Source organism: Drosophila virilis, chromosome 4 (genome assembly GCF_030788295.1).
Source record: "Drosophila virilis strain 15010-1051.87 chromosome 4, Dvir_AGI_RSII-ME, whole genome shotgun sequence".
Taxonomy (NCBI): domain Eukaryota; kingdom Metazoa; phylum Arthropoda; class Insecta; order Diptera; family Drosophilidae; genus Drosophila; species Drosophila virilis.
Window position 1 is genome coordinate 8832120 of NC_091546.1, and position 24184 is coordinate 8856303.

Here is a 24184-nt window from a genome sequence, read left to right on the forward strand (position 1 = left end):
GCTCTCCTCCGAAGGGCACACTAGCGCATACAATCTTCGCTCACGAAACTGCGGGTGGCCCCTATGTCGAATGTGCCGGTATGCCCGATCCTGGCCTGGCGGACGCCGGTGGGCAACACCGTTCCCGCGCGCGCCGGCAACAATCTTCGCTTCTCCTGTCCCGGTTCCCGCAACAAGCACGGGTCATTCCCTGGCAAAGCGCCCCTCTTCTGCACATTCGCATTCGATAGGCGACGCCTGCATGAGCCATTCCTTCCCGCCGATTAAAATCCGCTGGTCTGAGCTGAGAACGGATCAATGTGTCCACTCATGGGCTGTACTGTACTTTCTCCAGGACTCCGGCTCAGATTTTTAAGGACTGTCAGTGGCCTGCGCCTAATAGTCCCAAAGCTCTTGCGAATAACAACAGGAAGTGCTAAGCGCTAAACTTTGTGGCAGGCTCCTACCGAAAATTTGACGCAGAGCCGGTAACCTCAAGGAATCTCATCGGAGTAGTTATATTCTCAGAATAAGAGACTAGCCTATTTCAGACGACCTTGGACTATGTAACTTAGTCACCGTCAGGGTCAGGGTAGACTGTAACATCAAATGAAGCATAAGAACCAAAGTATGATCCACCATTAAACGAAGAGTGACGCCTAACGAGTAAATCCCAAAGCAGGAAAGACTTCAAAAACCCTGGGTGTCACCCTTGATGCCTAATCCCAGTCAACTGACCTTTTAGGCCTTTGTTGATCAGTTTGAAGGAAAAAGGTAAGCGTTTGTATGACTCTCTTCTATTCTATTGCCGTAAACAAGAAGACATTTTTTGTGTTTGCTTGACACACATGCATGACATACTTGAAAATATTCTAGAAACTATTTCGCCCACTAAGATTTTTAAATTTTTTTAATTTCATTCAAAAAATAATGATAACTCGATAACTTTATTAAACAGTGATCTGCCACGCGACTGCGAGGTGCTTGAAGGTTTAGACCGTAATTTAAAATATCTCAGACGCCAACTATTCCAGCTCTTGCTGCAGGCAGCATAAAAAAAAAATTTTGGTTTCAACCAATTTATTTATTAGTATAAACAAATGGGTGCGATAGCTATAAAATTAAATATATTATATATTTATAAAATTCAAGAAGCTTCAAACTGACTCTGGTTCTTAAAACTTAAGACATTTCCCAAAAGCAAAATTTCGATATCGATTAGTATCGAATGCTTTAAGACGTGGCCAGCTATCGGTTATCGAACATAAGCTCATAAATACGGACAGACAAACGGCAAGGCTACATAGACTCGGCTATTAATGCTGATCAATAATATTTATACTCAATGGGTTCGGAGCATATTCCCTTCAACCAGTTACATATATTTGCACAAAAACATATCATTTTACCCATTTTCAATGAAATATAAAACTCGAAGAAAATTTCTCTGGCTCTCGACAAACGCATTGATCGACTTGTGCAAGCATCATACATACATCTACAACACACATACATACATGAGTCTCTGGGCTGCAAGGAATTCAAAACAAACATAAGTGCATACATACATAATGCGTTTCTGTGAGATAAATTACTCGCGGGTTTCATTAATAGTTTTGTAAAATATTTATATGTGCATACTTGTATTTCGTTAAAATCGATAAGCCGGTTCAAGATATTGCAATGTGATTAAGTATCGAGCCACATATGCAGTTAAACGGTAATGTATATAATATATATGTAAGTGTATACATATATATGTACATACATACATTTGTGTTTTATGGGATTGAAGACGCTTTCTGCTGTTTTATACTACTGCACAATTTAATACATCCGATTTTAAATGATTTTTAATAGGTGCAGCATATTGGCTTATGAAAGTAATAGTACCTTACAAATTGCACATAGAAACTAACATACTTTATGTACATACATACATACATACACTACAGCACATCTGCATATTAATGTATTTATTAAAATTTGCTAAAAAAAAAAAAAAAAAAAACAGAAAATACCCCATTTATACACGAGGGAAATATTATTCAATTTAGAAAGTATTCTTAAACTACTTTACGATATGCCCTCGTTGATTCTTTATAACAAAAAGCTTTCTTGCTTGTATGAGCTCTGCAAAAAAAGTTTATTTAGTGTTCCACTTTAGCTTGGTGCTTTAACTATAGAGCTTTAATTCAACGTGTTGAGATCATCTTTGTCGGTTATTTAAGAAATCTTAAGTGATTATCTTGGTAATTTTAATTATACAAAATAAAACTTGCAACACTTAGACAAAACTGTTTTTAAAATAACTTAATTGTTCCGTCATAATGCATATGTAAAGAGAAATGCACATAGCATATGTATATACATATATATAAATGTTTTTACGTCATTGCACAATATAAATATAAATTTGTCATTTGTTGTATTTTTGTATGTAGATAGATACGTACATACATCTGTACGTATCTCTACAAATAAATATTTTTATACAATTCTAACCATGCCCAGTGATTATTGCCTTGCATTCACGATCTGGATCAAAAGGGATAAAACAATGAGCTAATGTGTATAAATACATGTGTAACAGATCGAATATATATACTACCGGAACATTTCTTACCGTTTGTGAACACATACATATGTACATATATATGTAAGTACACATGAGCATGCATAAATATGACGATCAGAATGTGTCTAGCCTGGCGTACACATACATACAAACATATGTATGTATCTGTTATTCATTTTACTATCTGTTTGCGAAGATATTGGAGGTCAGGTGGAAAATTAGTGTATTCCATTTTTTTTGTTGTAACATTCCCCGCCCTTTCTTTTTATTTTATTTTTTTCTTGATTTTAATACATGAATATTTTCCATTACGAGCTCCAAGTCATTAACAGTTTTGTTATAATATACTTATAATTAACATGAATAAAGTGCACTTCCAATAATAACATGTATTTTTTTACATAACAGGCTCAATACATTTCCCATATGGATTAACATTTTTAGCATAATGTTAGTATTTTAACATGCCTGTCACTTTTATTTGAAAGTATCGTTCGTGTGGTCCTATCCAGCCTGCTCCGACATATGTACTGTGTGCAACTGGAAGAGGGTCGTATGTAAAGTTTCATGACGATAGCTTTAAAACTTAGAGACTAGTTTGCATTGAAATAAATTACAAATTTTGAGACCAAATTTTAATACCATCTTCAACGGTATAAAAAGAAAGACAAGAAGTTTCAAACATTTTCATTAATTCATATTTCTCCGTTCGAAAGAGAAGCGATGCGGGTTGGTCCTACAGGAAAGCTGAGTCCTATTGAGGAACCACTTTTTATTTATTTTTATTGCTGCTAAAGCAAATCAGCTGGTGTCACGAGGTACCAGAAGAGGGTTTAGGGTATCCCCTAGTCGGGAAGATGTCCTTAGTCCCTCATTATTAAACAATTAAAAGTAGTAGTAGTAAAGTAATTTAATATTTATTATTATTATTTATTATTACAATTTGAAAGTCAAAATATAATAACTTTTTAATTTTTATTCCAGATGATGTATTCAAACCGTGGTATTGATACAAGCTCTGACAGGTTTTCCAGTAGAACATCAGTATACAACTATCCTGAGCATTTGAATCCATTTAACGACGATGACAATCATAAGCGCTTACGGTTTTGGAGATTATCAAAATCCAATGAAAATTCGAAACAAAGAAGTTTCTCTATTGGAAACTTGCGAGACATTTGGTAAGTTAGAAAAGAACACAACAAGACAGTCGTGGATATTTAGCAGTCGACATTAATTTATACATTACTAACATTAAGGTCTGTCGTTGATTGTATTCGTAATTTTAGGCCCTAGTAAAAGTTAAATAGGTATCCTTTCTGAGGAAAAATAGTCCGATTGAGTTTTAGACGCTGATGGAGCGTCAGCACTGCCACCGCCGCGTTCTTCCGCGGAGAGGGCATCACTTCTAACCGGAAGAAGCGTTTGGCGACGTAAGTCTGCTAGGTTCGCGTCAGATGAATATCAAGCGTCGGTCCAACAGGTACGGCAGAATCAAGACAACTTATCAGATTTGAAGGATCTCTGTTTTTAGCGCATACGCTTAGAAGATGATTAAAAAGACACAGTATGGAAGTTACAGGTGCTAGGCTCTCTCTCTCTCTCACTTCGTATAGTTAATAGTCCGTCACTATGTCGAAGTTAAACTAAAACTAAGTACAGAAATGTTGTTTATGCAAAGCTAGCTTTGATACAGCACTTATTCCAAGCGGATCGTAGTGTTGTAAAAGACCATTTTCTACAAATTTTTAGTTTAGTAGCAAAAACTTAAAAAAAAAAAATTGTATATAAGAATTTATAAAAAAATTTTAATGATATGATTTTGCTTCTGTAGGAATTTTAGATCATTCAACTTAAAAAAGAAATCATCGACTTTGGGTATTCAGAAAACATCTGAAAGTCCCCCTGTTCTGCGGAGAAGTTTTGGACCAAATACGCCGTATTTTCATCCAGCTGAACAGATCGCAGGGAGACATTCTTTGCAGAATTTGAACGTCCCTTTCAGTGTGAGTAACTATACCCTGTGTAAACATGTTGGGCACATGTATATAGCATACAATTTTTTAATTAATCGTAGAAGTGCATATGAAGAATACTTATTTAATTTTTTTGTTTTGATTATTATCAGACGGCATCGAGTAAAGTAAACGGCAACCCTTATCAACGTAGCACTAATTTTGATAGATGCTCAACGCCACAGCCTCATCATTACCAGAGAATCAGGTAATAATTAAAATTAATCAACACATACATATATTATTTTATTATCCAATCGTAAAATAAATGCATGCATTAAATACGATAACTAAATGTGAATATTTATCAATACGCAAGGCTGCATGTCTTATAAATTCCGAATTTGCTGTAGATATTTTGATAAGAAAATTGTTTTGCATATAAACATTTTTTTTCCGCTAAGCTATAAGCTTTTTATGACTGGACTGATCGAAATGGCTTTATCGACTTAACAGTTGAAACTTATCAAATATCAAAACATAGAGTCGGTAGCTAAGTCAGTTGATAAAACGGAGAGGTACACAAAATAATTATGCAAACAACTATTGGGGCTTATTCAGAGTTGATGTTGGTCGGACCAACTTTAACTATAAAATTTTAAATGCTTATAATTTTATATCTTACTATCTGTTTTTCTTTTAAGATCTTCGTACTCTAGTCTATCGAGCACCAATCCATTTGAAAGTGAAGTTGAGTCTGATGTTAATCATAGTGGATGCTCTACAGTTGGTCTTCGCCCAAAATCTTATCGAAAAAAAAAGAGGAAAGCCCCGCCAGTTCCGACTAAAAACATGGTACAATATAAATGATATTTTGAAAGAATACTGTTAATTCAATACATTCTTTAGGTCATCGATCCTTTGAGCGATCCTGAAAAAAACTCGATGGACTCCGCTCACAGTCCCAATATGGAAGCTATGGATATAAAGTCACTTACAAGTGAAATAGAGAGATTTGTACACAGAGATGAGACTTCGATAAATAAATCACTTACATCGAAATCTTATTTGGACTCCGAAACGGCACTAAGTGACGCAGCGGATATTAGCGTATTAAGTATCACAGAAAATGGCAATAATAATACACCTAATGAGAAAGCAGCTTTTCCTGCGAAGGAAACAATTACTGCACCATATAAAGAAAATCTTAAAACCTGTGACGCAGCTAATATTAGCGTATTAAGCATCACTGAAAATGCCAATAATAATATATCTGAAGAAATTGCTGTACCAAAAATAGAAAATACTAAAACCTGTGACGCAGCGGATATAAGCGTATTAAGTATCGATGAAAATACCAATCATAATAATATATCTAATGAAAGCAACATTTGTCATGCGAAAGAAGACAATTCTGAAGAAATAGCTGTACCAAATATAGAAAATCCTAAAACCTGTGACGCAGCGGATATAAGCGTATTAAGTATCTATGAAAATACCAATAATAATATATCTAATGAAAACAATATATGTCATGCGAAAGAAGGCAATTCTGAAGAAATTGCTGAACCAAATCCTAAAACCCGGGACGAGAACAGTAGCTCAATGCAAGCGACAAGTCATAGTAATGAAAATAATTTCAGTTGTTTGGAAAATAAAAGTTATAAATATAATAACATCGTTAGAAGTTCTGAACATTTTAACAAACCACTAACTATTTTTGAAAAGGCAGAGAGCGATGTTCACCGTTCAGACAAAAATTCAAAACCTGAAAAGGTTAAATCGGTGAAAGAAATAATTGACTCTATAAATCGTAGCCAACAATTACTTAAAGAAAGTGCAGCTAAAGGTACAAAGGTATATTCAACTTCTTTGTATACTAAAAGCAATATAACACCAACTGATGATCACAACAAAAATAATGTTACGATAGATAATTCTTACATTGATAACCATTCACATTTACAACAAAGTGATTTTCATAAAAATAAAATCAATAAGATAGTCTTTCAATGTCGAGAGTCGTCACCAACCTCATCAAACTTAGATTGGAATCCTGTGCCAAAACCAAAAAGAATTAATAGTGATCTGACAATAAAGGATATAAATGATCCTTAAAGTTGCTACAATGTTTATAAATAAATATTTATGAAGATAAAAAAAGTTAAATTCTGCAATATAATGTTCAACATTGAATCCTTGTAATCGTTGTATCAAATTATTTAAAATTAGCCGTTGAATGTGTGTAATCTCTATTGCTTGCATATTTTGTAATAAGACTAAGAGATAAATATTTCCGCTGAAGTGATAAAAGTTATGTTATTTTTGTGTTAAACTCGCTTACAAAGTAAAAGAACTATTTAAATAAGCAATCCTTTAATTTTTAAAAAACAAAAAAAAACACTATTTATTTGTCGTGCTGAATTAAAACTAAATTTAAAAAAGCTTCTTAGTTTTGGAACTCCGTTTGCATCTGCATCTATTTCTGCCAAGATTGCCAGAATTGTTGCCAGCTCGCGAAGGCGGGTAGGATCGTCGCGGTAGGATTGGCGGATGTATCCAGATGGAAGAAGGGAAAACCTTGTGGTCAGATGTTGGCCTAGCGGGGATAGTCAACACCATGCCGATAATAATCATACCCTCCATGCTAGATCACGTCACCCTAGGAATGGATTTCCTGTACGCAATGGACACCACAATGCGTTGCGGTAATGTCGATTTGGTCCTAGAGAGGCTGATAGCATCAGCCTTGGGGCCTCAGATAAGCGAAGAAAGAAAGAAAGCTTAACACTTCGGGGAACGGAGAGAACAGCGAGAAGGAAGTGAAGGAATCTGACCGAACTTACGAGTATCCCAAAAGGCGACGGGAAGAGCTGCAGCAACAGCTCTGCGCTGATAATGTTGGTGGCATCGGCAGCAACAGCTCTGCGCTGATAATGTTGGTGGCATCGCGGATGCCGGAAAACGGAGGAAGTAGGGGCTAGAATCCTACCAGACGCAGGAAATCGGATGCAGACTCCACTGCTAGGCAACTAGGAAAGCTCTAGACCTCCAGAGTGATTTCTCAATAGAGAAGGCACGGTGGCCAGCGGATCTACATCCAGAAGTGTGGGAGTTCCTGGAGTCCACACAGCGTCTTAATCGTCTTAATCGCGAAAAAGACTGGGGAGTGGCGCATATGCATAGACCGGCAAATTAATGGGCACTCCATTCGGGACGCTTACCCTGAGATCAATCACATCATTAAGCGGTTGCATCCAGTCCGATTAATCTCTGCCATGGATTTGAAGCACGCGTATTAGTAGATACTAATGGCAGCTGATATTAGAAATGCACGGCATTCATAGTATCGGGGAGAGGTTTATTCCAATGGCGGGTGACGCTATTTGGACTACATACGGCGTGTACGACCTTTAAGTGGGCACGGTAATAGGGCCAGAAATCATACCCCGCCTACCTAGGCGATATTGATAAAGGCGACACGAAAACAACAACGATCATTTTTGGGAGGTATTCAGTCGGTTAAGAGCAGCCAACTTTAGGCTGAATAAAAAGAAATTCAGCTTTTTCATGGGGAGGTTGGTCTACCTTGGACACGTGATTAGCAGGGAGGGATAACATAGTTCGGGATGGCTACATGGTAAGGAACAGGAGGAAGCATAGCGTCTACTGAAGTACAGCCGTGTTGAATTGGCCAGACCCTTCCGCCAAATTTGTCTTGCAGACTGGCGTGAGTGAATATGGCCTCGGCGCTATGCTGACCACCCGATAGAGTGTCAGGAGCGGGTGATAGGATACGCATTATCACGGATAACCTGGCTCTCAAATGGTTGTTGCGAGTAGTGAAATGTAGAGGAAATAGGGTAATTGTTTATACATGTGGGCTACATTTCCTGGAAGCTGTGTGTGGCTAGTGGTCAGTGGCAGAGGGTTTTGCAAAAATGTAATGATGGTTTCACGGCCGAATACCAAGGTGTGAGAAAAACAGTGTCAAGGTTAACCCACTCTGGCCGGGCATGTGAAGTGCTGCGAAGTCTGTCAGAAGTTCAAAAGCGAACAACTCAAGCTGGCCGGACGCATGGATGGGTCGTTCAAATTGTGTAGGCAATAGTTGTAAACTAAAAGATATTTAACATATTTGTGCCATTTAAGAAGCTACTTGCAACATTAGGTGGCTCTACCTCTTATAACTTACGAGATTTGCTCAAAAAACAGGATTTCCTGGAAACGGGACAAGTTATCGATAATCGAAAACATACATCTACTGCGCGGACTCGGCTAGATAGTCTTGACTTTTCATGCTGATCAAGACAATATTTATGGGGCGGAGATGCTTCCTTCTGCGCGTGACAGACATTTGCAGAATTTTATTTGACCCCATTTGACCATTTTCAATGCGTTCAGGGTATAAATAGGGCAAGTTTACACAGAATAAAAAAAAATTGTCTAACTCACACGAAGAAAAATTATAAAAAATAGAAAAAGTCACAAATTAATTTAAAGCCTAAAGATTTTATTATCCAGATCATCAACGTTTTATACAGAGTAAAATTAATTAAATTAAAATGAATGCAAACGAAATTCCACACTAGTATAATAAAAAAATAATAATTAATTGAATGGGAATACCGCTAATCTTTTACGTTCATGAACAGCTGAACAAGTGAACTGAATTTCTAGTTCATGAACGATTGAACTGAATAATTGGAATAAACATAATAAAACTTGCAATAAGTGAATGAATTCGTTTACAAACGATTGAATATAGTAAAAAAATTACTTCGATCAACAAACAATGTACAATGTTTCAAATATCCAATGACGAACTCCTTACGGCTATGGAATTAGATAGGTAAAGCATATTTATAACAATTTTTAAGTTTATTTTCTAACTTTTTTATATTTTAGCCGGTATTATGGTTTTCTTGATTTGTCGGATCCCAGGAATGCTGAAATTAACGACCTTATTCAACAAACCATTACAGCCTTGCAAGATGAAATAGCCAGCTCCCATTCATCGAATATAGTCAAACAACGCGATGGGAAACATGGAAATTCGAAAAGTAATATTCTGGTTAAAGATGAACATATAAAGGAAAATTCCGGACAAATGGAATCTGACAACAAAGACATCAAATTTGGCTTGGCAAACGAAATAGCGCCAAAAGGAAACCACCAAGGAATTGAAGAAGTGGACATAAACACGTATTGCAAACTCGGCCACCTGCATCTTCTCAGATCGGAATACTACGAAGGTAAACATAGTTTTAAACACACTTTGCAATATATCTATCGCATATTTGATATGTTGGCTACCTAGCAAATGCTACGCAAATCATGGCCTTGCCTTTCGGCTTGCTTGTTGTGCAACCCAGTTATGGTAATTAGTAAATTTAGTTTTAAATTCATATTTTGGATTACATGAATCCAAATAGAAAACAATCTTTGATAATTTGTTGGTCACATATATATTTATATGCAAGACAACAAATCGATTAAATATTGTAAAACGCTAATAATATACATGTATATATAGAGTGGCAAAATATTGACATGCTGTTACGTTTTGGGAGCTCTAATTTGCCAGGACTCAGCCGGGAATAAACCCTTTTTGCTAGCAGCTAGCAGCAGTCGCCCTGGCAAATTAGTACTCAAATATACATATTTAATTCGTTACCGAAACGTAATTTTATACCACGAACCAATTAAAAATTGATAAAACGGTTCGAGTGTCTGCAACAGGTAGAAGGAAGCATTTCAGATAAAGATTCGCCTTGCTGACAACCTCCTAGCGTCTGTAACAGCCCAAGCTGATAAATTGCTGACGTCGAGCAGCAGCTGAGCCGGATTTCATTGAGGCAGACACTTCATTGTAATGAAACTGTGTTGCTTTGCCTATATCGTCAGATATTTCCTTATTCAAACCTGATTTATAACGATTAGCCAAAGTTATTCATTAAGATGAATTAAGCTGAAAGTCGAATGTGGAAATATTTATTGACATAATTGCTCCCGAGAAGTTTCACTAGTTGCTTACATCTTTGAATATGTCGCCTTAACGCCTGTTAAGGTTAATAATTATATTGAAGTCGTCTGCGTAGAATTTGCTCTTTTTTTTTTTTAATAAGTCTATCACTGCAGACGACGAAAAAATCAATGAAAGAGTGGGGATCCTTTGATTTTCTATTGTGTAACGGGTAGATTTAATTTTCCTGTAGGTTATCAAATGTGAATTTTTTTAACCAAGCTCGTATGCCTAAACGTGTCGATCTTAGACCCTATGAACGATAACGTAAGTTCCTAGTGCACGCTATGCTCGACCAAACTTGACATCAGGAGTATATAAATCAAGCATATAGCATATTATAGCTTTCAGCAGCCCCAGCACCGCAACATTACTATGAGCCAAAAATGAAAATGTACAAATATTCTGTAGAAAAATATTGAAATATTGCAAATTTCATTAGAACCCGTTAAGAAACACAAGTTTTTATTGAAATCGTGTTGTTATATATGTATATTGGCAGGCCAAGTGTTTGCGGCAGGTTAATTAGTTTGTTTCTTAAATATCGAATTTTTGTTATGACTGTAGAGTAGAAATTGCGACTAATTGTGCAGTTGGTTACGGGCACGCGAGAAGGAGTTGGATAGCTGGTTGCGGGTAATGTTCATGTAGACTCTTCCCAATTAAATGACATTCGAAAAAACTAACCGTGGAAGGAAATGGTCGCATCGGAGTTGTCCATGCTGGTGTATGATGTTCTTGTTATAAATATTAATTCATTAATATTCCATACTTTTCGAATATTTGTCGTTTTCTTTACAGCTCTATCCGCATATCAAAAGTATATGAGATTGTGTGAAAAATATTGGAATAACCATGCTTTTATATATGGACTAGGAATCGTTTATTTTGAATTTCGCTGTTTCAAATGGTAACTAATTAAACTTTTCTATTCTACATTTAATATTAGATGCATTACATATAAGAAAAATATCGTTAGTGTCTTTAAATATTTTTTTTAATTATAAATAGTACAGAAAGAATAGAAAACCCGTACATGCTGCATTTAGGCTTGTGAAATTTGTTAAATCAATTGTTGAATCCCACCTAAGACCGTCTGTTTGAATAACCCAAAGGCTAAAAAATTCAACGTAAACTTCGAATTGAGTGGTTGGAGTGAATATCGTACGGTGTACGGTTTTGTTTAATTTTCCCTTTCCTTTTTGTACTAAATTCGGAAAAAAATCCCGAAATTGGGACCAATGGTAGTGCTGACTCGAGCTGGGCTTTCATTAAAGATCGTTATTGACTATCATCCACCTACGTGATGGGTTACAAGTGGTTGGGTTCAGTTTAATAGAGTGCCGTGCCGCTGGCGTGTTGGAATGTAGAAAGTCGTGGTATAAGGGCTTTGTTAAAATTGAGGTCTCCGTCAATTCTATAGAATACCTTCACAATAACATTCTAATCTGATCAACAGCTTTCGTATGAGGGACTGGGAAATTAACTTAGACCATTTTTCTGTTTCCTCCGCTATATTTTAAAAACTCCGTTATATTACTGTAGTGTCTGATGTTATCCTGCGGTTCATACCATTACGTTTGGAATCCGAATAGTCCGATAATTTGCTATCGCTATTATGATAAAGCCCAACAAGCCGGCAAGAGGGAGGGCACCTAAATCTATTCAGTCTATTTTATAACTAATTTATTTATATTTTTTTGTTATGACGAATCAACCGTTATTTAAGGTTGTCCTTCTCGACCACCCTCCCCGTAATGGGAACGGACATTCCTAAGTCTGCTTGAAAAGTTTACTCCGTGCACAAGGGGCTTAGTTTTCTTCCTAATCTTCTGTTGGTCTTGGCAAATATCTTTTCTCCTACATCGAATATCCAATAAGTGTCTTACCCTTCACGAAGTCGGTTTGACTCTACGGTAGCATGTATTATTAGTTCTAAAAAGTCGCCGATCCTCCTTTCCAAGCCTAAAGCCTAAGAACTGTAAAGTGATGGTGCGATTAGCGAAGTTATGGTTTGGTGGTCTGTGTAACTTCTTTTAGTGCCCAGAATATAACGGTATCATCCTGTGACGCTGCTTGGAGGCATGACCTTTTACCAACCCAAAGACACCCCGTCCAAGTGCGGTGGTTGCGGCATATGGCCGCTGTGTTGCAAACCACTCAGTTAGCATTGACAGTCCAAAATGCTCATGGTTTAGTCCAAACCAAAAAGTGGTACAGCAACTCGATACGGTTTCACTGGAAGTCGTGCACCGTTGACCAACCTTTGTACATCGCATCGATGCACACATTGCTGTTTTTTTAACGTTTTCGTTTATCCGCTTCACTAATGTCCACGCTTACTCACTGTGATCGGCTATCTGGTCGCTCTTCCACCAAATTATTATATATTTACTTGTCCGCGTTTGGCGGTTTCTTTTACAACTATCTATGAATCTAAAGATTCGTTTCTACAATCTACTTTTATTATATAATTCCTTTGTAGACATTTGCCTTACGGTTTTGTAGATATATAAGAATCGTAAAGCTCGTAAAACTGGGAAACTGAATATTTTGTCATATTAGAACTACTTTTCGTTCCTATAGCAGTTATATAATATAGTTCACGATGTAGATAAGATTTGGCATTTATGTAGGAAGTTTAGTTTATTTTATAAATGTGGAGGTTGGTAAAGATACCTTGAAACCCAAAATAGTTTTCCCTACAAGAACTTAACTTTCGACCGACCGGTAGATTTTTTTCCCTGTAAAAACAAAACCTATAATATATTTTAAAAATAAAATATTTCATGAGTTTCTGGAACACATATATTTAAAAAACACATTTAAAATGTTGTTTACAATGACGTTAAAATGACATATTATCGAATGTAAAACAGAAATCGATATATGCCATACCTAACCATGTTATAAGTACAGGTTTTATACGCGCATCTAGGCATCTGTGTATGCAAACGTAGTGCCAGTGGAAACAGGCTATTAGACCATTAGAAATATCGACGGCTGCTGAACGGAGCTATCGATATGTTTTACATTTTCATGCCACCACTAGTCAGTAAATTAAAAACCATGGAATTTTGAATGTGTATTATCCGTGTTATTTTTAATTTAAATAAATAAAAACACTGCCAAATAAATTCTCAACACTGCGACGAACTAGTACAAATTAAAAACCACACATCTAACAATGAGTCAACTAAAATAGTTTTTGGAAATTCTTTTAAAGTATGTGCGTAACACTAGCCATACACAAATACTGTGTGTTTTTGTGCATACATAGCTAGACTTAAGTGTACAAATTATGTTTTGAATCATAATTATTGCTTGTAAAAAAACAAAGTGCGAACATATATAATCTATAAGTAAGAGCCTTATCATATACCACATTATATTGTGTTTGTTATATTAAAACAAAATAAAACAAAGGAACACCGAATAATTGTATGCATAGGGCTAACGTTTTTATAGGTATGTAAAAATTGTGAGTCTCAAAAATGCTACGTTTGTTAAAAATATCCTGGAAATAGCAATGTTTTGCTATACAGTTAACTTATTTTTCAACCGATTCTTGAAAGGACTTATTTGTAGAAAGCATAGTCAAGTTAACGTCGGGCTCCATGAAAAAAAAAAAAAACAAAGTTAATCTTACCATAATTTTATTTGGTGCCAATCGTTCCTATGACAGCTATATAATAATGTGCAAGGATTTAACATATATGTAAGGAGCATATAGAAACTAATGAAAGGTCAAGTCTGGTCAAGATACCATCATCAAGACAATTGTTTTTCATACAATAAGTTTTATTAAATTAGTCCTGTGATATGGATAACAATTTTCATATATATAAAAGGATCATATTAAAAATATTCAATGGCCAAGTTGATCAAAATATCTTCTTATACAAGAACTTTCGAGCAATTGTTCCTCTGGCAGGAATATATTTTAGTTTCCCGATCAGATTGGTTCCTGCCTGCAAAAGAAATACGAACCTATTCCAAGTTTCAAATCTTTCTGCCTGTTCCATAAATATTCACAAATCATCTTACTCAAATATACGCATTTTATAAATCTTGCATTTTTATTTTAGGTCAATTAAACTGTTTCAAGAACTTTTATACTTGAACCCACATTTCACCTGTGCAAATGAAGTCCATCTACGTCTAGGACTGATGCTCAAGGTTAATGGTGATTTTCGGAGTGCACTTAAACACTTGCAACTGGCATTGGCGGACTCATCGCCCTCTACGTTTACGGATCTTCAAGGTATGTTGCTTTATTAATGCTTTAAATTATTATTTCCGACTTATAGATTCCTAGTTCTGTATTATAATTTCTATAAATAAAGTACAATAGTAGAGAGCTTTTAGTTTATTTTTTATTTAAAACTAGAGACGTTCGTTTCGAAGATTGTTAATGCAAAGAAATAAACTTTTTAACTACACCTGTTGTCTACTCTTGAGACGCTCGTTCGGAAGGTAGTATTTAACTCTCTGTATAAAACTGATTGTCCTGACTGACCGAGTGATACCTGATCGAAGCATTTTAAAACTGGGTTTTGGAAAACTCGTGATAAAGGTTACCATCCCTTCTTGGTGGAAATGGGGTTCAATGATTTGGTGGGTGATGCTTTTGGTCAAATTACCCGATTTGCTTCAAACTTATTTTCAAATAAGGTTTAGTGAACAACGTTTTTTTCGTCTTCAAGATTTGCCTTACATGGTTGACATAGGAGGAAACAATTAATCCCAATTATGGGAACTGAGAAAGTTATATCTGAAATTTGTATTGCAAAACATTTCACGGGCAGGGCCGGGTAATATATATGGGTTGGTGCTTTACTTGATTTCATTTCTTGGGTATGGAATATATACATTTAATACTACCTTACGTTTACATTTAATTACTACTTACGTAGTAATTACCAACAATTTTATTGTTTATACAAATTTTAATCATTTAAAAATTATTTCAGTGAAATTTCAAATAGCTCATCTGTATGAAGTACAAAATAAGCACAAAGCTGCAAAAGAATCATATGAATTTATATTAAATGACAGAAATGTATCATTGGATCTGAAAGCGGACATATACAGACAATTAGGTAAGAATATAATAAATAACATTAAGAATATTAAATAACATATAAATAACATTTATTCTAAAAAGTATTGGAAAGTTTTTAGACAATTAAATTGTAATGTCTATCAAAAGGCATATTTAAAAACTTGCCTGTAATAAAGCAATAAGGTACATTTTAGCAGTGTGTGCATCTTTTGAATGCCAATATTTCGTTAAGAAGCGCACAAATGAAAGTATCTCTAATATTGGGACCAGTGCCAATTAATCATCCCTCTTTAATGAATCGTAGAATTATGCTTGCTGCAAATGAGGAAGTCGACTCCTCAGTTGAATAGCTAATTTAACCTCTCTGTCCATACTACTAACAATTATTTACACTTTTGTCTAACTTACTGTGCCTTACATGAAGCGTTCCGGATTCCCTGTGGTGATTGCAACAAGAAGTATTACAGAGTATTCTGCTCGGAGTCATCTCTTCCTCGTATAATGTCATCTATTCTAAACTATTTAGCAAGTAGAAAGTCTTAATCTTAAGTCTTAGTTAGTGTTCTATTTTGTACTTATCGACTCGTGTTGTACGTACCACGTCTCCGCCGCTAGATCGGGAGATGGAATGCAGCACATTGCATTGGAGAATATTTATTTATTACTGAATTTTAGTCAGAATGAGAAGTATTTCAAATATATATATTTCCAAAAATAATAACTGCAAGATAGCGAAAATCGAGTATTCAATGGTTTAGCATCCTTAGATTTATCTCGAAAGACGAGAGACGAGAGAAGTTATAGAAAACAACAAAAATCCAGGTAGCTAAGCAGATAGCTTTTGGGTATAGTTGCAAATACCAAGCAAATGCTTCGACAGTGAACAGAAGTAATCAAGAATATTTTCCATTTCACCAATCATCAAGCAGCATCATTGCCATTACCTAAAATATATAATTTTATATACTCGCCAAAATTTTGTTAAAGATATGTATGTTTTATAAATATTTGCTTGATGATTTTCAGGATGGATGTATCATTGTGTCGAATGCCTAGGCGAAAAAAAAGAACGTGAATCTAACGCGTTACGTTTTTTACAAAAATCAATTGAAGCGGATCCAAAGTGTGGACAATCATTATACTTACTGGGAAGATGTTACGCTGGGGTTAATAAGGTTCATGATGCGTTCTTAGCCTACCGGAACTCGGTCGAAAAAAGTGAAGGGAATGCGGATACCTGGTGCTCAATCGGGTAATTTCAGCTTTTAATTTTTTTTAGTCTCCAAATAAAACTAATTATTATTTTGTATAGTGTCTTATATCAGCAGCAAAATCAACCAACAGATGCGCTCCAAGCATACATATGCGCAGTTCAACTAGATAAAGAACATAGATCGGCATGGACGAATTTAGGTATTCTTTATGAAAGTTGTGGGCAATTGCGAGATGCATACGCATGCTATTTAAATGCAGTTAAACAGATTTCAAAACAGGTATATAATTAACGAAATACTACCTTAATCTTAATTTTTAACACCTTCAATACAATTCTGTGGAGTTTATTTCTGACTTACTTATTAGTAAATGTTTCACCAAACATAATTCTACTATCCTTAAAAGAGGGGTGTTAAGGACAACGTCAGTAGTATTTTGGAATATGAATTCCATTTAATCTGAATTCCAGGCGAATAAAAAAATTTCTGTATAGGCACCAAACACATTGGCCAAAGAAGAGGACGGCTTAGGGCATTTGTCGTGCGCGGATCGTAAAACTAGATTTATGAAGCTCTGAACAGTCCTCGGCTTATTGAACTTTTTTTTATTTGCTCGTAGTCCTCCTCGTATAAAATTTTCTATTCTAATTTGTTTAGCAAGTAAAAAGCACTAATCTACAGTCTTAGTTTGTATTCGCTTTTGTGCTTCCTCTCTCCAGCTCTTCAGTGCTTGTGTTGCCATGGTCTGCATGCACCTTTATCTTTAGACTCTGATCTAGGATAAATATTAGATTTATGACCTCAGTCGAAATTGGTACTGTTCTCATGATATTATTGTGGGTCTTAATGATTTCATTTCATAGTGATTTATCAAACAGCAACCACGCAAAAAATAACCGCATGTGATCATGTTAGAAAGAAAAACTCCAACCTGTGAGTTGCCCATGGTTGCTTGCCATTTAAAGCTACATTTGCTAGAAAAAAGTATTCAAAATTTATTGCCAACTCTAGGCCTTTTATCATTGTAATGACATATCTTAACGCCTTACTTTTATAATATAAATACCAATTAATTTACCCTAAATTAAGGCAAAGAAGTAGAACAACTACTGCTTTGTTCGTTTATTTTAAGTCGGACACCTTCGACTAGAGAAATTTATTTATTAAAATATTAAGAAAAAAAAAAACCGAATGGATGTCAATTATATTTTTATAGAAAATAACCACTACCCAAGAAGGAAATAAAGCTTTATTATTTACAAGCAGTACAAATGGATTAACTAAGGGCATTATCCAACGAGTGAAATTTCTTGAAACGCAACTGAGCCACGCACCACTGCCAAGTATAACATCAAAACGCCGCCAGCTGTGTTCAATTGAAGAGGCTTGGAACCTTCCAATATCATTAGAAATTAACTCCCGTCAACAACAGCAAAATCTTCAAATGCAGCAAAGACAGTATGGAAAAAACTCATCTTTACAGGTAACCTTCACAATTTACGATATTACATACCTCAAAGTTTTTCTATATGAAAATTTAACCAGCGTATTTAGTTATTTGATAATAAATACATTTAACTCTCTTACAAATCTTTTTTATATTCAGGGACCGCCGCCACCGTACCCACACAACCACGGAACTCAAAGCAACCCAACACCAGCAAAACGAGCAAAGGACGATTCCGACCTGTCCGCAATGAATCGATCGGAGCAGCAAATGCACAATCTATGTCAAAATGAAATTAGTACACTACACAATGTACAACAGAATCAAAAGAGTTTCAGTGTACAGCAAGAACGTCAGTTACCCGCGCCAAATCGCCAACCCTTAAGGAACAACACATCTCCATATGTAACATCAGTTATACCAGAAGGAACAAATACATATTGTTCTGAAGCAATATCATCTAAAACCATAAAAGAGGAATCTGTTGATTTAGAAGGCATTTTTTCTTCGAATGATAAGGTTTCATTAGGTATGTTTTTCTCCTTAAACCTGTATTGATCACTAAAATTCATAATCGACGTTCTTAACTATGCTGTGAAGACAAACGTCAAGCAAAAGTACATTTATTTTCATTAGTTAAATAACATTATCTGCAACAATAACTAAGAGCATTGATTTATTATGCAGCTTTTTTAAATATATATTTTCGATCTTATATACCGCAGACGTAAATGGCCAGTCGATAAATGAACGACCTCAGTATATTTCGACGGAATTCGTCGAAGACATTTACCAAAGTACGGCTGATGATGATAAAAAGCCCGTTAAATATGAGGGCTCAACGCAAAGCAATGATGACAGTCACAATATATTTAAACAAAAGACAAAAGTTGAATTTGATATTGATGCTGATTCATCACCTACATTCAATATACAAATGGAGTCGAAACAATTGTGGTCTGCTGTACAGAATTTATCGTTTCATGAGCCACCAACAAATTTTACAGTACTCTTGAGGAATGCACCTCCGCCCGCGCCACCAGATTGCCCACCACAGAAGCTTACAAGGGAGCAGCTGTTACCACCCACTCCATCGGTTCACTTGGAGAATAAAAAGAATGCTTTTAGCCCACAATTGCAAGAATTTTGCTTAAAGCATCCAATTGCCGTTGTACGGGGCCTGGCTGGTGCTCTAAAGCTAGATTTGGGACTCTTTTCAACCAAAACTCTTGTTGAGGCCAATCCAGATCACAGCGTAGAAGTAAGAACTCAAGTAAATCAGTCTCCTGATGAAAATTGGGACGTATCTCAAGCGAAGAGAGTTTGGGCCTGTATATCACATCGATCTCATACAACTATTGCCAAATATGCTCAATATCAAGCATCAAGCTTTCAAGACAGTTTAAAGGTAATAAATAAAGCAATTAATTTAAATTAAAATCAATTTAAAATTATAACATATTTGAATTAAGGATGAAGGCGATAAAGGTTCAGCAGGCTCCCAAGTGATGTCGGATTCCGATTCTAAAGATTCAGTATCTAATTCGAATATTAATTTAAAACGTAAAAAGGCTAAAAACGGAAGCAAAATGCTAAGGTATATAAATATTGTTGTATTCAAATTAATTAAATTAATCATACTTTTCTTATTCTATATTTTCTTTTTTTTTTCTTTCTTTTCTTTCTTTTTTATAGGTTTGGAACCAATGTTGATTTATCGGATGAGCGAAAATGGAAGCCTCAATTAAGTGAATTACAAAAATTGCCTGCCTTTGCGAGAGTAATTTCCGCTGCAAACATGTTGTCCCATGTAGGCCACGTCATTTTGGGAATGAATACTGTGCAATTATATATGAAAGTTCCTGGGAGTAGAACGCCCGGGCATCAAGAAAATAACAACTTTTGCTCAATTAATATAAACATAGGACCAGGAGATTGTGAATGGTTCGCTGTCCCAGATGCTTATTGGGGTGGAATTCATAATCTGTGTGAGAAAAACAATATCAGCTACTTACATGGATCGTGGTGGCCTGTTTTAGAAGACTTATATAAAGAAAATATACCAGTATATCGGTTCATACAGAAACCTGGAGACTTAGTTTGGGTAAATGCTGGGTAAGTTACGTCACATTAATTTAAATTCTTTAACTATTGAAAACGGCTAAAAAGGTTCTTAACGTTTTTTATGCAAATTCTTGTAACACGAGTGAGAAGTCCCCATACATTTTATTTCTTCACCTTCCTCACCCGAAATCGATAAATATCGATTTAAAGACTCTGAGCATATTATCTAGAGAAAACCCCTAACTTATCAAATGGAACACATATCTAAAGTCAATTCTACTATTGATAACCCCTTTTTTCACATCAGTTTCCGATATCTTACAGGTAGATAAATAATATTTTATGTGGGAGTGTCTGTCAAGGATACGGATGTGCGATAAGACATATACAAAAAAGCGTGAACTCGCAAGTTTCTCAATTAAAACAGTCTCCGTGCTTCTGTTTTTTTCTAGCTATATTATCGGTCTGATTTTAGACCACTCTCTATGAAATTTTAGGGCATAAATATGTCTACCACAACAGCAGGGCTACACTTTAAAAAACACCTTTTGGTGTATTTTTCGTTGTAATTGTGAAGGCTATTAAAATGTGATGTACTTCGGGGTTATTAGCTATGGACTTGTTTTGAAACATTTCGTTTGGATACGAATATTTACTGCATACGCGAATATAATCTGAATATTGTCCTCAATCAGACAGATAAACAAACGGACACGAATAGGTCGACTCAGCTCGTTTACCTGTTCATTATTATAATCTCCCTGCGATCTGGTATCTTCAAGTCGGGCACTAATTGAAATTTGCATTAACTTATTATTTCAGATGTGTTCATTGGGTACAGTCGGTAGGATGGTGCAATAATATAGCGTGGAATGTTGGACCACTTACTGCACGACAGTATTCTCTTGCCATAGAACGTTACGAATGGAACAAGCTTCAAAGTTTTAAAAGTATTGTTCCAATGGTCCATTTAAGTTGGAACCTAGCGAGAAATATAAAAGTTTCTGATACGAAACTTTTTGAATTAATAAAGTAAGTAGATTAAAATTGAAATGAATACACAATCGCTTATATAAAGTTTGATTTAATCTACATATACATTCAGATTTATATATTTACACATACATTTATAAATATGTACTTATTTCGTTTTAGAATGTGCTTGTGTCAATCTTTAAAAACTGTTTTTCATATACAAGAATATGTAAAGTCCAAAGGAGTCGAAATTCGGTTTAATGGTCGTGGTAAGAACGAGGCTTCCCACTATTGTGGACAATGTGAAGTAAGTTTGCTTAATTGCTTTTATATATAATAGAATATTATCAAATAAAAAGACTCGTATGGCCAATAGAAGGCTATTTGGGAATATAAGAAACAGTTTAGAAGAACAGACTGACTTTGGGTAGTAACCATGTTATTTTCTTTGGCCTATTTTTAGAACCAGGGACTATAGTTTAGATTTTTATTATATTTTATATAAGTGTGTAGAATACACACAAACAGACATCCACAATATACGCGCATTGTGTAGTGGATCGAAAGTTCTTAAAAGGCTTAAATCGGAACCCACCCCTTCGAGCAACGCCCACGTCAATCCCCAAAAATTGCAGATATGTTAATTTCTTAGTAAAGTTTTTAGAATCAGTTTTGGTTATTTTCTTAAAGTAATGAACACGTTTTAGTACTATAATTATGATGCAAAGCTATTTATTTTAAAATAATTATACACTTATTTATTTAATATAGTTTTACAAAATTAATCCATTGCTTTTTATTTGTATTTGCAGGTCGAAGTTTTTAATGTGTTGTTCATAAGAGAGCAAGAGAAAAGGCATGTGGTCCATTGTCTACCTTGTGTACTGAAGCTATCACCATCGCTGCAAGGTATTGTCTGTTTAGAGGAATACCGTTTGTCAGAGCTCGAGCATGTGTATGACTCTTTTACACTGTACAGAACGCAAGGACTTGAACAAACCCATTAATTAACTTAATTAACATAATATTAAAAATATTTTATTATATTGTACGTTTTTTACACCGAAAAGAAATTAAATTAATGTAGGTCTCTATAAGATATATATGTATAATTGTTCCGGTTTTGGAGCTTTACCCCTTAATTACGGCTTAGGGAAGCTGAAAAAGGGACGTCATTTGTGATCATGCAGCTCTGGATGATGTCGGACTTGCGGAGAGAAACATCATTTCCTGCTGCATTTTAATAATTCTGTCTTCGAGCGACTTGACTGCGCCTGCTTATTCATCCTATCATCTATTTTTAAGTCATCGCTCGTTGCCCAGCAGTGATGTTGTCCTGTTGGCACTGGTCTTCATCATAAACTTCTCCGGAACATTAACGCTTTTTCGTGCCTTCTTGGATTCCGGTTCTCAGCTTAATCGCCAGCTTCAGTTAAAGAAGCACAAGTTCCCGATAACGCATGACTTGCAGATTCTACTTTCTTCAAGCCATAACGCGTGGACTTGCTGCTTGGCGCTAGTCTTTTTTTAAGATTCTCTGTGGCGTCCAGATAAAGCTTCCTCAAAGGCCACCATTTGCTCAGAAGTCAAGGATTGGTTGGGTAGTTTCAGGAGGCGGACTGCTTTCGGGTGGATACACATTGATACATCACTGAGTAAAGCTCTGAAGACTGTGCAGGTGAAATGATGCGACGATTTTGGGCCAATATTGGGTGCGTCAGTTTTCAAGGTAAGCTGGGTATTTCTTGGGAAGTCATACTAACAAGCCTTTCGTCGGTGTATGACACATTGAAATCGGCTTGACCTAATGACTCAATATTCCACCTTACTTTACAGGAATATTTGGATCTATGTCATTCGTTGGCTGATGCTCCAGAATCCCTATGACTTAGAAAATAGTTTCTAGCTAACAATGCGTCTTTAAAGAGTACGGTTCAAAATTGTAATTCTTTTTCGACGGCTTGGCAGCTACCTCGTCAGGATATTCATTAAACGAACTATTGATGGTCCTGTTATTTAGAGCTGTTTGTTGCAGAAAATTGACGAAAATTGACTGCTCAATTGGGTCTCTGATTCCGCGGCGTGACTTTTACGTGGACGACCTCATATCAGAGAGTAATTCGATTTAAAAAGTAAAGGAAGTTCTCAATCTGACGGCCGGAATTCTGGTGACTGGACTCTTTAAACGTGTGAAAGTGGTGCTTAAGTAATGCTGTTCCGAAAGGTAGCCCAAAAAGGACAGAGAATATTATCTAAAGTTGAATTACGAATTGCGACATCACGAAAACGCGTTGAAACGCTTTGGGATTCAGCTTCGGATCATTTGCCGTTTAAAGAATGATTCCTTCGACTATAGCTCGATTATACTGCTTGTCGGATTTCTCTGTATGTCTTTCATGGATTAAGATGGAGCCCTGCAACTTATAGCTAATCGAGTAACAGTAGTTCGAAAATGGTGCTACGTACCCACTTCACTCAATCCGGCAGTTGTACCTTCTAGAGGATCGACAACAAGTGAAATATGGCAATGGTTACTCTGATTCAATGACCCAAAAGTTCTTTGTGGTAACACATTGGTTTGGCCGACCTCTTGCTCGGTAGGGAGGCCCAGAACTCACTTACTCGCTGGTCCATGGATCCTTCTGAGTCATATTCGGTTGCAGTATTGATGAAAGATCGAGCGTATCTAAAGCTGTAGCAACATATGTGGGATGTTTTCCGTCCAAGCCTCGATTCGAAGAGTATAAATTGGCTGATCTGCCTAAAGAAAATTTTGGTGCTTGACGAGCTTTTGAAGTCTCGGTCGTTGACTATTGTGAACCGTTTTTCTACAAGCCAGACATACCAAATAGAGCTCCAGTCAATGCACCTCATTTTTGAAT

At 35.8% G+C, this 24184-nt stretch overlaps 2 protein-coding genes and 2 long non-coding RNA genes across 11 annotated transcripts; 2 read left to right on the forward strand and 2 right to left on the reverse strand.

Annotated features, from left to right (window-relative positions):
* Positions 1 to 1241: 1241 nt before the first annotated feature.
* Positions 1242 to 6915, forward strand: LOC6627379 (homeobox protein 6). 4 transcript variants are annotated; one of them, XM_070208744.1, is made up of 6 exons: positions 1242 to 1719; positions 3542 to 3738; positions 4392 to 4563; positions 4686 to 4780; positions 5217 to 5367; positions 5422 to 6915. In XM_070208744.1, the coding sequence occupies exons 1-6, from the start codon at positions 1687 to 1689 to the stop codon at positions 6628 to 6630; spliced, it is 1857 nt and encodes a 618-aa protein (XP_070064845.1). In that variant the 5' UTR covers positions 1242 to 1686; the 3' UTR covers positions 6631 to 6915. The 4 variants fall into 4 exon arrangements, with proteins under 4 accessions (XP_070064845.1, XP_015028688.1, XP_015028689.1 ...); XM_015173202.3 differs by having other exon boundaries at positions 1242 to 1699; positions 5422 to 6914; XM_015173203.3 differs by lacking the exon at positions 1242 to 1719 and adding an exon at positions 2079 to 2231 and having other exon boundaries at positions 5422 to 6914.
* LOC138911165 (uncharacterized) lies at positions 1976 to 3079 on the reverse strand. Its single transcript, XR_011416536.1, has 2 exons — positions 2606 to 3079; positions 1976 to 2517 (listed from the first exon to the last, which is right to left on the reverse strand). It is a non-coding gene; the product is annotated as an uncharacterized lncRNA (long non-coding RNA).
* A 2299-nt stretch (positions 6916 to 9214) lies between the features above and the next one.
* Positions 9215 to 22403, forward strand: Utx (Utx histone demethylase). 5 transcript variants are annotated; one of them, XM_002052362.4, is made up of 15 exons: positions 9215 to 9364; positions 9421 to 9767; positions 11339 to 11447; positions 14626 to 14801; positions 15511 to 15639; positions 16629 to 16854; positions 16915 to 17095; positions 18033 to 18299; positions 18423 to 18792; positions 18989 to 19671; positions 19736 to 19860; positions 19959 to 20378; positions 21150 to 21359; positions 21483 to 21609; positions 22115 to 22403. In XM_002052362.4, the coding sequence occupies exons 1-15, from the start codon at positions 9315 to 9317 to the stop codon at positions 22307 to 22309; spliced, it is 3615 nt and encodes a 1204-aa protein (XP_002052398.2). In that variant the 5' UTR covers positions 9215 to 9314; the 3' UTR covers positions 22310 to 22403. The 5 variants fall into 5 exon arrangements, with proteins under 5 accessions (XP_002052398.2, XP_015028693.1, XP_015028697.1 ...); XM_015173207.3 differs by lacking the exons at positions 9215 to 9364; positions 9421 to 9767; positions 11339 to 11447 and adding an exon at positions 13596 to 14005; XM_015173211.3 differs by lacking the exons at positions 9215 to 9364; positions 9421 to 9767; positions 11339 to 11447 and adding an exon at positions 13596 to 13899.
* On the reverse strand, positions 14789 to 16282 carry LOC116651740 (uncharacterized). Its single transcript, XR_004304772.2, has 3 exons — positions 16201 to 16282; positions 16011 to 16120; positions 14789 to 14871 (listed from the first exon to the last, which is right to left on the reverse strand). It is a non-coding gene; the product is annotated as an uncharacterized lncRNA (long non-coding RNA).
* Positions 22404 to 24184: the final 1781 nt, after the last annotated feature.

Coding starts and splice junctions, on each gene's coding strand:
- LOC6627379 (XM_070208744.1), top strand. CDS start 1,687: ATGCAGTTAAACGGTAATGTATATAATATATAT. Junction 1,720..3,541: donor GTAATGTATATAATATATAT/GTAAGTGTATAC, acceptor TTTTTATTCCAG/ATGATGTATTCAAACCGTGG. Junction 5,368..5,421: donor CAGTTCCGACTAAAAACATG/GTACAATATAAA, acceptor TACATTCTTTAG/GTCATCGATCCTTTGAGCGA.
- Utx (XM_002052362.4), top strand. CDS start 9,315: ATGTTTCAAATATCCAATGACGAACTCCTTACGGCTATGGAATTAGAT. Junction 19,861..19,958: donor AACGGAAGCAAAATGCTAAG/GTATATAAATAT, acceptor TCTTTTTTATAG/GTTTGGAACCAATGTTGATT. Junction 21,360..21,482: donor AAACTTTTTGAATTAATAAA/GTAAGTAGATTA, acceptor ATTTCGTTTTAG/AATGTGCTTGTGTCAATCTT.